Source organism: Talpa europaea (genome assembly GCF_964194135.1).
Source record: "Talpa europaea genome assembly, chromosome: X".
NCBI lineage: Eukaryota > Metazoa > Chordata > Mammalia > Eulipotyphla > Talpidae > Talpa > Talpa europaea.
Window position 1 is genome coordinate 83,139,622 of NC_140081.1, and position 14,777 is coordinate 83,154,398.

Here is a 14,777-nt window from a genome sequence, read left to right on the forward strand (position 1 = left end):
TCTGGAAATTAGGTCTTTATGTTGATATTCCATTTGGAAAAAAGTGTTTTGTTGAGTATGAGATACACCCTGTTCAAAACCTTTAAACAGTAGAAGGTAGAAAAAGTTTAAAATTTTAAGTATCTCTTAAATAACAAGATAGAAGTCCTGTTCTACTTAAAAAGCCAATATTTTTACACAAAACTACCCATGTTTGGGAGAGAAATTTTTTATTTTCCACAGTTTGGTAAAATTTACCATCAGTCGTTACTCTATTTCAACAGATTCCTAGTCAAAATCAGATGAAAAAGACAGGTTTCGGGTTTAATCTTACGGTTTTTTATGTTTATATTCAAGCTCACCCGCTTAGGGGAAAAGAGTTTACTTCCAAGATGGGGTTTTAACAGTGTATCACGAATAATTGAAAATCCATTTCTTAGGCATTTTTAGGATTTCATTTTGTCTCTATGACTAGTTTAAGAACTTCTTAAAATATCTAAACAACAATTTCTGGTCAGTCTGGCTTGGCTTTTGGATTTTATAAATAGTCCAACAAACTCCCAAAAGACAATTTAATTACATATTGAAATTTGGTTTACCCACACACAGTATTACACAATGCAAAGGCAACTGTAAAGGCAACATCTTAACATTTTTTAACTTCCAAACTTAAGGTAGCAGGAAGCGTTTGGATACTTCCATCTTTTCAGATTTGCCAAATTTGTACTGGTGCTTTGGGAGAAGTGTGTGAAGCCTGAGGGGGCCATTTAACGCCATTTCTCTACACTTCCTATGTAGTCGTGGGTGCCATTGCTGCCACCACTGTCGCTCTGCTCTTGGCCCGGGGTCTCCCTCGGGCTTGAATTCTGACTCAAACTCTGAGTCAGATTCTGAATCAGATTCTGAAACAGATTCTGAGTCACGTTCTGATTTGCATTCAGATTTGGATTCTGACTCGGATTCGGGATCTGGCCCTGACTCTGACTCGGGAAATGGGTCTGAAGGAACCTTCCCTTCAGAAATTTACGCTGCTCCTGACGCTTCCGCCTAGCTTCCTGATGTTCCTTCTGCCTCATAAACTGATACCTTTGCAAAAAGAGGTCTTTTGCATAGCTGTACAATTCCATATCCAGAAAATTCAGTCCCTCAATGCGCTTTTGGACTTCCTCACTGATCTCTACACTGGAGGCCCTAGTGGTATTATATTGGGTAAAGGGTGAAATAAAGTTCATGTTGAAGGTTTTCTCAAACAGATACTGGGTCTTCCGCTGAAACTCAGTCAGGCCGAAGAACGCCATATGCTTCAGATTCGATTTGGCACTTTCCAGGAGGACCTTGTTTCTTTGCTTTTCTGGCATGACAGAGAGATTGTAGCAGCCTACTAGGGTCAGGTCAGAGAGCATGCGCACCTGGCGGTTGTTGGCCAGATTATAGGGACAGTCCATGAACTCTTTCAGGGGGCAGCCAGACCAGTCATCGCCACTGTAGCAGCTGGGCAGCTCCTCGGAGGTCGGCGGCCTTCCATCGCAGACATGTAGGGACGCTTTCCACGTTGCCCCTCTCTGGACATGCCTCCATTCGCTCAGGTACCGGGACACTGGGTCTCGGAGGATGGTGATGTAGTGGAAATTCCTATGGACAAAACACAAAGACCCCAAAGTCAGAGACGAGGGTGACATAAGCGGAGTCAGGGAGCTGTAGGGAATATGTGATGTCCCCTGGCCAGTAAGCAAAGCGAAGGGGATGATGGAGATCTCGTGGCAGTTGTGCTATGAACTGTGCTGGCGTCCCACGGCTTGTCCAGATCAGTCGTTCTTTCACCCAGTTTGCTAGTAATGCAGCGAAAGCAAGTGCAAAGAGTTTAGGCTCAGGGCCTTGTCATTCTTCGCTCTCCCTTCCCCTTTCTGCTCTTTCTCCCTGGCCAACCAAAGACAACATCTTCCCAATGACCTCCGATGTCTAGTCCCTGAGTAGGCAATCATTTTGTTTCCTGTCTCCTACCCCAGGCCCCACTAACATGAAATGGAGACATAGCACAAGCTGGTGACTTTATCGAAGTGATACGCAATCTTTCTGACTAAACATACAAATGCATTTTTGCAATACCCAGCCTAATCGGTATATCTTAGTTTAAAAAAAAAAAAACCTTCTTGAAAGAGTATCTGATGTGCTGGCGTGCATTCTGGCTGTTGTCATAACATCAGGGCTCATACGTGATGGAAGAGGAATGTAGAGGTAGGCAGAACACCCCAGCGCCTCCAGAGAAAAAGTGTGGTTAAGTCACTGACTGAAATCTACAGTCGCTGCCAAGACCTATATATGTAAACTAGTACCTACATCCTTCATGCATGTGATAACACCCAGCACAGGAAAGTTAACTCTAATGGCAGAGCTTAAATGTCCCTTTTCTTTCCGTACAGAAAGGATGTCTGCATGGCAACAAGTATGAAGACTTCGCTGCATGCCCAGCCCTCTTTAAAGCTGAAGACTGATACATCTTTTCTTAAATAACAGTTGAGCAAGCATTGAAGTCACACAACTACGCACGTACACACAGCAGGTACACGCACATTCACCAACCCCCAGAAATGTCAAAGGCTATGTCGTGATCAGACACACTCAAGAGGAGTAAGGGCGTTGGAGTGTGTTTTTAATAAGCAATGAGTTCCCGCTCAGGTTCTGTGCACGAACGGTGAGGTCATGGAAAGGCCTGTTGTGGAAGGAAACCAATAAACAGTGAATATTAGCGCTGGGTTTCTAAAAGGAAACCTGGGTAATGGCTTGCACCTTTTCTGAAGTTTATTCATTACCATGTGAGGGGGTTCCGGACACATGCATGAGGAGTGGGGGAACCAACTCAACCACCTGAGCGGCCGGCCCGTGATCTCCCAAGTCTTAGGCAACTACATCAGCCTAGGATCTGTCCTCTAAGCTTCTGCTCTGTGCACAGTGTTTCCTCTGCCTGAGGTGACCTTCCTTCTTTGTCTGGAAAGTTCTACTCATCCTTCAAGTCCCAGTCAGAGTACTATCCTTTGGGAAAACTCACCCCACCCCTTCCTGCCAGTGATCACATCTTCCTTTGCGTTACCGTAGTATTTCCACACTTAGCCTTGGTTTGAACACTTTTGCTCCTGGATTATAATTGCTTATTTGCATTTCTGTTTAAATGCTGTTTTCTGGGACAGGAGCTCTGCGCTGTTGTTTTAGAACTCTCATACCACACACTCCCGCTTTGTACCTTAGCCTTCATACCTGACACAAAGCAGAATCTCTGGAACTCCTTTAATGGCTTATTTAATAAATTATTCCAGAGAAGTGGAAGGAGAGTGTTGGGAATTAGGAAGGCCATGCTTTTCCAAGTGCCCTGCCAAAATCACAGAGTCTTTTTTAAATTGCCTTATACATTTTTCTCAAATAAAAAAAAAAAAAACATGGGGCATAAGAAAAGAATCTGGGGGTGAGGGTGGAACGGGGTGGGAGTCAGTCAGGTTCACCTGTCTCACTATTTTTCCTAAATCTTGAATGCTGGTCCCAGGAAAATTCATCTCTGCAAAGGTGCACTGCGCCGCAGCAGCCCTCATTCCCAGCAGCCTTTCCCAACAAAGGTGACCACTTTTCCCATGGCGCCTTCCTTCCCCTCCTCCTGTTGGTGTTCATTCTTTCATTCAATCAATACATATTTATTTAGCCTTTATGCTAGCCCTGAGGCCATAGCTTAGTGGCAATTAGTTTGATTATTTGGAAAAGAAAAGAAATTTATGAAGTCTGGTGACACATTTGGTTTAATCTTTGAACCAGTTTCTCCAGGCATGCATTATAATGGGGGCTGCTAGGTGTTAAAACCCCCATAATGGAGTCACCTTCATGCTTAACTAACAGTCCTCTTGCCCTAATCTGTTTTACTGGTTTAAGCCTACAGTGACATCTTCTGGTAAATCCTGGACTGCATCGCCATGCAAGTCAGAGGCTCTCCTTTCTAAAAATTCTCTCTCGTCTTTTGGAGCAGATGGAGATCCTGCATAGCACAAGTGTCCGGATCAATGTTTTATAAGCACCATCCCCACATGGAGGGAGCGAGGAGGCAACAGAAACAGATATTCAGAGCCTTGCACGCCACAGATACGTGGCCCTTACCACCTGAAGGTCTCCTAGTGCCCATGAGATGAGGGTAGTCCAGTATGGGAAACCTCAGTTCCTGTGCACGTGCACGCGTGCACACATGCCCGCACACACTGTCGTGGTGATAACAATTACCTAGACTCATGACAATAACTCTAGAGCCCAGTGATTGCCAACAGCCCTCTTCTTCGAGGGAGACCAGGCTTGGGGACACAGGCTGCCTTAACTAGAAACACTTGATGCTTTTGGAGAAAACAATCTCATGGGTGAAAGGAATCTGCTGAAAGGTAGATCCCCAGGAGTGGCCTGGGGCCTCCCCAGTCTACCTTGTCTTTGACTGATGCAGTTTATTTGTGGCCCTGTGTAATGGCTTCATGTTAGAGCGCGTCTAAGCTGGTCAAAACACATCTGGATTCTGATTATACCACCTCCCCCCAATATGTCCACTGGATCTTCTTCCTTTTGGCAATACCGGTATCTGGGCCTTGTTCATTACAAGATGCAGGTGGGAGCAGGTTGGCGGAAGCTGCTAGAAATCTCCCTTCATGCTGACATAAACCTGAAAGTTCTGCTGAAGGGACTGACCTAACAGTGAATGAGTGAGCCAAGCTCGGCCTGTTTCAGCTAGGCAGTGATGGGACAGAAGTACCTCGTGACCAAATGTCTCACTTCATGAAGTTGCGCGAGGTAGGTGTCCCATCTTTAAATTGGAGTAGTGTGTCCCCATCAGTTTTCTGGGTTCATTTATCGACCACGGTTGAGTACGTCTGTAGGCCCACACTGCCTTTACAGGCAGAACACAGGGGAGGTCTGGCGTTCTCTACAAACTGAGGCCCATTTTTCCCAGCCCTTGATAAGCAGTAATTGTGGAAACAATGGCAGTCAGGGAGCTGTCCATGCAGGAAACCCAGGTGCCACGCGTCACTCCTCTCTCTCACCACCAACATCTGAATTTCCCCCAAGTCCTGCTGATCCTAGCTCTTCATGGCACTCACATCCATTCCTTCCAGCTGCCTGAGGTCACGCCCTCATGTCCTCTATTGGTTCACCTCCCTGCCTGTGGTCTCACACCCCCAGATGGTGACAGGTGCCTCCTCTGTCACTCGCTCACAATGGTTTCCTATACTTAAGGCTTTCGAGCTGCCTCTACACAAGGCTTTCTTGCCCATGAGTGATTTTTGCATCTCTCTCTCTCTCTCCCCTCTCCTGACCCTGGGATTTTTGACACTATCTGGAGACATTTTTATTGAGCCCAGAGATGCTACAGTGCAGACAAGGAATTATCCGACCTGAAATGTCAAAAGTGCAAAAACTGAGAAACCATGCTGGATGCTATGCTCCGGGTATATAACAGTAATCTAAATTTTGCCAATTGGTCCCAGACAATGATCCTACGGGTGGGTCCCTTTCATTTATACATGGAGTGCCCAGTCTTTTGAATGGCTTCTGTCTGTCCTTTGTAGGTTACCTTGAAAGCCCCTTCAAAATGCAACTCAAAAATTGCCTCCTTCAGAAAACCTCCCTTGACCTTTCTGGGGAGATTTAACCAGCCAGGGGCTCCTCTGTTCCAAGCGCCTGGGCATTCTCCCATTGCAGCATGTATCACAAAGCGCTGTGATTATCTGCATCCTCACCCCCACCCCCACCCCGCCCATTGGACTATGAGCTCTGGGAAGGCAGGGACAGTATATCATTTATCAACCTATGCTTTTCAGGGCACAGTGTTTGAGATAAAGTATGTGATTAATGAAAGATTGTTGAATGAAAGTCTGCGGCAGAGGTAGCAGAGCTTAGGATGAGCCAGCTAATAGGAAAATGCATCTTTTTCTTTGATAAGGAAAAGCCACTAGATGTCACTATTAAATAACAGACGTGCCATTCTGTACTTGTGATGGAACATTTTAAGGCGATCCAGCTATGAAGAGAGCTACTTATAGTCTGTAGTTATTGCTGACTTTCTGTGAGCAGCCCCATGTGAAAGAAGGCTGGGAAGCTTAAGGATATTAAAAGTAAGTAAGTGGATACAAGCAAGAAGCATGGTTTTATTACGTTTTGGTTTTCATTTTATTTTAATACATGATCTTGAAATAAGTTCATTACCTGACTTCTAAGTCACAGAACCCTGTAACTATCAGAGCAAGAAGAAACCTTTGAAATGGCAAAGCATCTAGGTCAAATACTTCACTTTACAGATGGAGAAATTCGGGCTCTCAAAGGATTTGTCCACAGGCCACAAGTTGCCATTAACCCTAGGGAGTCAGTCTAACTACGAGGAATATACCCAGGCTGAAGGCCTACATTTTTAGCAGACCCTGTCTTTATGTCCGTTAGTCACTTAGGATGGCCAATAAGCCAGGCCTGGAAGCACACCAACCCTCACAAAGAGGAGCCGTGAGCGCCCCTCCTCACACGGGCTGTACCCTCAGCCTGCGTGCTTCGTGCCTGGCACTTACACTCTGTAACTCTCCACAACACTGTGAGTCAGATATCATCATCCCCACTTCTGGGATGAAGAAACTGAGCCACAGAGAGATGTGGCTTGCTCCAGTGTCACATGTAAGTGGAGGCGGGAGGGGTCCTCCAACTTGAAGCCATTTTACTCCCATTCTAGTGCCGGAAGCCAGCCCTTGTCTCCATGAATGAATGAAACACAAGGTTCTCAAATGTGGCCTCAGACCCAGCAGCATCAGCAACATTTAAGAACTTCCTAGAGATACACATTCTGGGGTCACCTACTGAAGCAGAAAGTCAGGCCATGTAGTTGAACAAGCCTTCCAGGAACTCTGGGCACATATGCGTATCCGAGCTTGAGAAGGCTTGAAGGCATGTGACTTCAAAGGTCTAAAGTCTCTCAGTGACCCCAGGAGGTGGCCACAGTGCAAAAAAGCCAAGTGTGGGCCCAAGAGTAAGTCCAAGTGCATTTTCAATGCCCTCCTTAAGAAGCCCTGACCATGCCCATATCCATCCAGTGCACGCCCAGGGAACTTTCCCTGAGCAAAGTTAGCAGGATCGTGCTTCAAACATTGACTTTCCTTTAAGGCCACTGGTTCATGAAAGGCCACAGTAAGGTTCTCCCTGCCCTCCTCAAGGGGGAAATAAATATCAAAGCCATTTTTTTTTTTATAGAAGGCCAGCAAAACCGTACAAGTTAAGGTCATAGGAATGATCAATAAAAAGTTAATTTAAGAAGGGAAACAAATTCTTAGCCCAAATCAATAGGAGCAAACATTTTATTATACCTGTAGTTTAGTTTTGTATTTTAGTTTAAAGTTCAGCCTGTGCACATCTTGGAATCATGATAAGTGGTAGAAAAATAAGAACCCTGGCTGGTGATCCTAAGTTAGAGCTACAGCTTTACTCCCAGAGTCAACTCTGGAAGCCACAGAGGACATTGTGTCATCACTGCCAAAGGTCTGCTCTCCTTCCTCGTAACTGATGTCGAACTGACAGATCAGACCCTCCCACTGCGTGTAAATGACTCGGTCAGAGCAAGAGGGACGAGTTTCAAATCAAATATTAATACGTATACACAGACTAAAGAAAGTACAGTTAATTGAATCAAAGGCAAAGGGGCCGCCAGAGGGATTGCATCTCTCCAAGCCCTGGAATTGATGTTTTAACCTCCTTTCTTGTGTGACGGCAGCCTCATAAAAGAAGTGTGGGGCTTCGAGAGGGAACTGCTTTGAAATGGGTGGACGCTCATTTAGATGTGCTGGTTTGGGTATATTTGTCAAAATGTCTTGTGGCTTAATAGTCGTGCAAGTCGTCACATTTGTATAGAGTGGGGTACTTAAAGTGGGCCACCCCATGATTTTCATTTGATTGTCGTCACAAGGCTAGGAAAACCTCGATGATTTCAATGCTGAATCTCTTTCCTTTCCCCCTGAAGTTGAGGCTATGGGCTAATGACCAGATCTGGCTCTCCTGGACAGCCCATGAGAGGTGGGGAGCAGGAGCCATCTTTGGGAGCCCACTAATCTAGAAGACAACCTAGACTTTCACTGGATCCTCAATGCAATGATTAGATCCTTTAGCAGGACATAACCATTCCAGGCAAAGCATCTACTGGCCATAAAAACAACTCAGAAGAGGTTGTAGTCTCACACCCAGCAAACAAGCTATTCTGTTCTGGCTTGGCTTGCTGCTGTTCATCACACCTCACCTACAAGAGCAGTTCTCTGTGTGTATAAAGTAATGCTTTAATTAACACCTTAAGTAATTGATTTTTTTTCTCTTGTTAGCTGAATGTTAACCTGTGTGTATCATGGGAGATGCCCACAAGGGTATACATTGCTCTCATTCAAGAGAAGAATGTTCTCTATGCATTTCTTCTCCCTCTATTTCCTTAAAAAGCAGGAAAACAATATTTTCTTCTACACTGAAAAGGAAGAAAAGATGTCTAATATCTGTAAATTCAGACCTGATGTAGAATTCTTCACACAATAAGTCCTGGTCATATTTACTTCTTTTTAAAAGAAATCTAGTTCTCCTCCTGCCCAAAGCCCAGTAGGCTCCAAAGTACATAAATCTAAGGACTTTTACAAACAGTGAGAAAGCTGAGTTCTTTAACAAGATGTGAAATTCCAAGTTTTATGACCCGTAGTTACCAGCCTTCACCCAGACTACATTCAATTGCTTGGCAGAATGAGAAGTTGTGCAGCTAATACTGACTCTGAAATTTTTTGCATTCCGAAATTATTGTGTCCCGGTTCTTTCACACTCAATGTGTTTTTGAGGTGGAAAGAATTTTCAGGGAAAAAAAAAAAAACCTTCGGAGTGTAGATGAGGTAGCTGGCGCCCACAAAGGAAGTATGATCTGCCTATGTCACACGGAGACTAGTTCTGCCACTGATTAACTCAGTGTCTCTCGACCCAACCTTGGTATTGCTCAGCTTCTTGAGTGTCATTTCCTATCAAACTATCACCCCTGATCTCTAAAATGCCCTGAGGGTTGGCATCTGGAGCAGTAAGGGAAAGGAGTTGGTTCTCTTCCTTCCTCCACAAGTGTGGGCAGAGGCTACGAGTGGTAAGCCAGGGAAATGCCTGAGTGTCGCCACTGGGATTACTATGGTTAAAGTCTTGCTCCTCAGAGGACCATCCTTACTTAGTATCTCTAATCCTGGCTCTACCAATTCAGTCCTGCCTTTTTACTGCACAGTAAATCCACTGCAAGACACTGCATGTTCAAGATCTCCAGTAGGAAGGAATACAACTAGTACTCTCATGGCATTCAATTCTGGAACAAGCCTTCAGAAGTTGGGAACGTAACATACTTTTAGTCCTAAAGTGTTGGTACAAAATAAATTTTATCAATCCATGATCAATGCACCCACTCTGGATGACCTAGAAGTTGCCGCAAGCAGAGGCGGAGGCATGACCACGAACAAGTACTACGCATGTGATCATCTAAGCGCAAATTGCTTAGAATTTAGTTGAGACAGTAGCACAGTCCAGTGAGGGAATGATAAAAGCAGAATATAGTGAAGTGCTAACTGTATCACAGGGTTATTGGAGAGGGTTTACTATGTACTGTGGCCATCAAGGAAGGCTTCATGTAGGAAAAGGAGAAAGTTGGTTGAGCCCTAAAGGATAAAAAAGATTTAAGGTGTTTGGAAGGGAGACATTCAGACATGAGCACAGCAAGAGGATACTGATAATGTTATGATTTAATGGCTCCTACAATGTGCCAGGCACAATACTAGATGATTGCTTACAGACCACATTAAATAGGTGCTAATGCCATCATTTTAGACACATTGTATGTAATGATCAAGGGGGGGGGGGTATGTTCTAGACAAAACTAATCACAAACAAGTCCTAGAAATCTGATTGCAGACTGCCAGAGGGGAAGGGAGGAGGTAAGAGTACAAAATGGGGAGGTAGACTGTGGTGGAGGACTATGAGTACCTTGGTGGTGAGTGTAGTGTGGTCACATATCTAAAGAGCTGTGCACCTATACCTCCGAGTCATATACAGTGTTGTAAACTAATGTTACCTCAATGAAAAACAATACAATTGAAAAAAAGCCAGGAAGGTCTGTTCTAGAGTCATGCTGTCTAATCATCATCAATCATGTGTGTGATGAACTCTTGATATGTGGTGAGTCCAGAATAAGAAATGCTCGAAGTGTTTAAGTTTACTAAGATTTCCAGGACTGAGAAGAAGATAAAGGATCTCATTTGTTAATTATTACTTATACTAATTAACATTGGAATTATATTAATGTTGATATATTGGGTTAAATAAAATATATTATTAAATTACTTTCTTCTGTGTCTTTCCTTTTTTGTTGTGTACTGAAAGATTGAAAGTTACAAATGTGATTTTTATTATTATATTATATATTATTATATTTTATTACATTTCTCTTTAAGATTTATTTATTTATGCATACAAGAACTGGGGTACAGGCCAGAGGTGTGGGGAGGTGAGAGGATTCACCAGAGACAGAGCGGGGAACAGAACAGGCAGATTGACTGAAATACACTGCTGAGGGGAGCAGCGGGCGAGCCAGGAGAGGTCTGCTGTGCCATGTGGGCAGCCCCCTGGCTGGGGATCAAACTCGTGCTGCAGTGGTTGCGGATAGCCCCACAGGTTGCGTCTTAACCCCCTACATTTCTCATTTATAACATAGGAAAACCCTTGGTCTCAAAGTCTAAAGTGTTAGAACCATGTGTGGAAAATAACAACTCAATGATATTAGTTACTGTTGTCATCGTTCAGAGAAAGGTATTCAGCAAAAAGATGTTATTGAACTTTCCGAAACCACAGAGCTAGTGATTTTCTGTCAGGTCTGTGTAACTCCTATGCCCAAACTCTTGCCATTGCTCTGGTCTTGACACTTTGCTGGTCTTTACATAGTTACTGCTCCGTGTGTGTGCATGTCTGGCTCGTGTGCTGTCGATGGGTGGGTTGCACAGTCTCACTTGGACTCGGGCACTGAGCACACAACACAGCTCGGGAGCCACGGGCCAAAGGCATGACTGATCTGGCCAAAACAGGAAGTTTAAAGTAGGAAGAAGTTGTATATTCCAGGATGTGAGAGGAGGAAACGATTCCATGGTTTATTGTTGTTTGAGGGGTTTTTCTTTTGGGTCCATTCGGGGCCTTAGGGATGAGAGCTGAGCACATGAGAGCTGGGTGCCAGGAGTGAGCTGCAGCTGGTGGCCATATTAGCCCAGGCTTCCCATTCAACAAATGAGGAAACCAGAGAGCCGCTCCCCAGCCTTCACCAGATGGTGAGAAATCCGGAGACATATGGAATCATGACTTTGGGGACCTCCACAAAGACAAGGAATCAAATAACAGGGCTTTTTCACATGGTTGGCAGTCAATAAATATCAGTTATGTCCTTCTGAGCGGGCCGTCGTGGGTCATGCTCATTTACTAGGCCCGCTGCACAAGCACAAGGACTGTTCTGGAGGCAGGCCGTGCAAGTGCGCCTTGGAGAAACTGTCGGAGGAAACCTAGTCAAGATAAATGCCTGCTCTCAGCACTGTGCTATTTTCCAGAACAGCACAGGGCGAAGGTTTTCCCCTAAATGAAGCCTGCCCTTCTGGAGCCCTGGGTTGATTTTAATGAACTCTAATATTGTTTAAAGGTGCTGAGAGAGATGAAGTGCAAGCCCTGGCTTTTGCCCGGGAAGCAGACCTCACTAACCGTTTAAACGGTAAAGAACTGGAACCATTCAGAATTTCAAGAGCTGGCAGGGTCGTGCCTTCTGTCCCCTGGGAGGGTTTGGTCTGCAGGTATTCAGCGGCAAACGTGGTTGTGCTGTGCATGTGTGGGAGTCAGCACGCTCTCCAGCAGCACGGCCTTGCTGCTTTACAATGATAGCATTGGGAATGAGAAAAGAATTCCCTCATCTCCACCCAATCTCTCAACCTAAGGAAAAGACGCCAATGTCCACTGGAGTGAGTAAAGGAAGAGACATTGAAGACAGGAAGACTCTGCTTGAGAAGAGGGAATTATTTCCAAGGTTGTTACTGCTAAAAGCTCAACCAGCATGCTTTCAGGAGGTAGACAAGACACTATGCAGAGCCGTGTTTCCCCTTTAAGGCAAAAAGGGGGCCTAATAATGAGAATTTTCAAATGGTTTTCACTGTTTTTATACCTTCAGTTCCTCACCCAACTCCTGGAATTATACAGGACTTGAAATAGAACCTCCATTTAACAGAGGAGGAACTTGGGCCTCAGAGGAAGTGACTTCCCAAGGACACACAGCTAGTCCGCAGCGGGCCTAGCACCGTAGCCCTGGCATCCGAACTGTCAGTTCAGTGCTTGCCCCATGACTTCGTGCCGCGCGTGAAGCCCCAAATGAATGTTTGAGGATTCTGCTGTCTTATTTTGTCTCCCAATCAGGCTATATGTCTTCAAGGTCCGCACGGCTTGGCATGTCTCCGACATCTCAGCCCAGGGCCCAGCACCTGCTGGGCTTGCAGACCAGTGGGGTCAGTTAGTGGAAGATTTACCATGAAACCTTGGAATTACCAGGATGCTCCTTTTTGTCCTCTGCAGCCTCTTCACCGTACTTCAGCCCCTCCTCCCAGATCATTCACCACTACTCAGAGTCCGAGAGGTCATCACTCCCCAAGCCACACAGCCTGCTTGCTCCCAAACACCCTGCCTCTGCTTGCTGCAGCTCCTCAGGCTACATCACCCAACCACGAGAGACTACTGTACACACAAAGGCCACCTGAAGGCGTGAAGAAGGCCCCTCGCCCCCAAACACTTCCCCAGGGAAGCCTGAAGCTCACCGTTACTGACCATCCTGGTGGCCAGAGGCCTTGAGGTCCAATCTTCTCCAGCCCTGCCCATCCTAGACCACCTCCTCCCTCTAGCCTTTCCCCACTCGACAATCCTTAGGCTGCTCAAAAGCTTAGGTCTGGAAGGAAAGTGATTAGAGGAGCTCTTTTCATTCATATGTCACGTACTTAGCACCAGCAGAAGGATTGCCATGTTACAGAGGCATCCCCCGCAGGGCAAGGCTGAACCCTCTTCTGTGGTGGGGAACCCTGACAGTAGCAGGGCGAGTGTTACAGAAACCACGGCCGGCGGGTGCGAGCAGGGAGAGGAGGCTTCCACCGTCACACTCACAAAGCCTGCTCCTTTCTGCTCCCAGAAAGCACAAGAATTCAAAATGAGGCCATTTGGTGACAGTTTTGATCAAAATTTTTTCCTTTTCAGAATCGTGAATCAGTCATAAACATGCCAGGTTAAAACAAGATTTGATTTCCCTAGGGCTATTTTTGAAATCCTGTTGTTCCCAAGCCCTCCCTCTTCCAATTTAACATTCCTAAGTCAAGGTGTTACTAGAAATGTGTGGGGAGAGCTTATGGACCCCACCTTTGCTGTGGGGGAGGAGGTGCTGGCAGTCATACTACGTGGGCGGCTACGTGTGGGAGAAGCCAGGGTCGCCGCGCTTCAGGTCACGTGACCTGTGAATCGCCTGATATTCCTGAATCTCCCTCATCGGTCTTAAATCATTTGATATTTATATGTCTCAGTTAATTTTCAAGAATTAAGGAACTGTTATTTCTGACTTTTTTTGAAAGCCTAACACCCTCTTCTGCTCTTCTAAAAAGTTCCCTGTAGCAAAGATTTTTTGAAACGAGCATATTTTCTTCCTCCCTCATTTGATCATCACAACACGCCTGTGAATGAGCTGGACCCAGTGCATTTCAGAGGGGCGAACATTCAAGCAGAGGTGAAAGGTCACATGGTGATCAAGTTACATGTGTCTGAGACCCACGTCTAGACAGCCAGACTCGTTCTGAAACCCCATGTCACTTTGCTCATTTATTTGAGAACGAAAGACCTTTTTCATGAAGCAGTAGAGAACTTTCTGCAACGCCCTAACAGGATATGCCACCAGGGCCAGCTATGTGGGGTGGCATGGTTTTCGGGACTGCTGGGTAGCACAATCTTTCCTCAGTTAGACAGGAAACCACAATGTAAGGCTTATTCCTCTGGCTTAATGATTTGCCTCCTGTGTGTTAAGAGGTGGGCAGGGGGTGGGGGGGGGAATAGGGGGTAGAGGGGCTTAAGCTGTTAAAACTTATCAGCCATTTAGATGGGGGAGGGTCTACATAACCTCTAAAAGATATCTCTTCTGTGGGTTTAATAATCAGGTCCTGCATGGAGGGGGTGGGGTGGGAGTGTGCAGGGCCTGTGTAGAGATGGGCACTGTGTTTTGAGAAAGGAAAAGGAGGCGGAGAAGGGAAACTGAGGCTACCAAGGGCAGGACTTGCCAGGAATCTCTGGTTCAAAGTAAATGTGAGTGCAACTTACAAAGAGCAATGCACAGGGCTTTGCTAAGAAAATCAGCAGACTGCTTTTCAGTTGAATAATGGCCACTATATATCAGTAATCACTGGCCCAGTCTTATCGTCCCTCCTATCACCACTCTCCTGCACACCAACTCCCAAACTCTATGAACACCACTCTTCCTCCCAGTGCCTCCCACTGGCGCATCACGCTTTTGCTTCCACCATCTATCCCCTGTCCTGGGCACAGCCCTGCCTGCTCCTCTCTACTTGTCTCTCCAAATTAGGACCGTCTTCTCAAGGCTTCCATAGCAAAAGCAGCCATGCCTCCCTGAACCCCCAGGAAGGGTTATCTAAACTTCTCTTAGGAGGCCCTGTCATCTGACTCGCTTGATCAGGTGTCTTGTCTAAGTT

At 45.7% G+C, this 14,777-nt stretch overlaps 1 protein-coding gene across 3 annotated transcripts in view; it reads right to left on the bottom strand.

The window, feature by feature from the left end:
• Nucleotides 1-746: 746 nt before the first annotated feature.
• HS6ST2 (heparan sulfate 6-O-sulfotransferase 2) overlaps nucleotides 747-14,777 on the bottom strand; it is a gene marked incomplete at its 3' end in the record, with an annotated part of 256,996 nt that continues 242,965 nt past the window's right edge. For all 3 annotated transcript variants that reach the window (XM_084258029.1, XM_084258028.1, XM_084258027.1), the window contains one exon: nucleotides 747-1,611. In XM_084258029.1, the coding sequence (XP_084114155.1) occupies nucleotides 747-1,611 (865 nt within the window). The remainder of the gene's footprint in view (nucleotides 1,612-14,777) is intronic.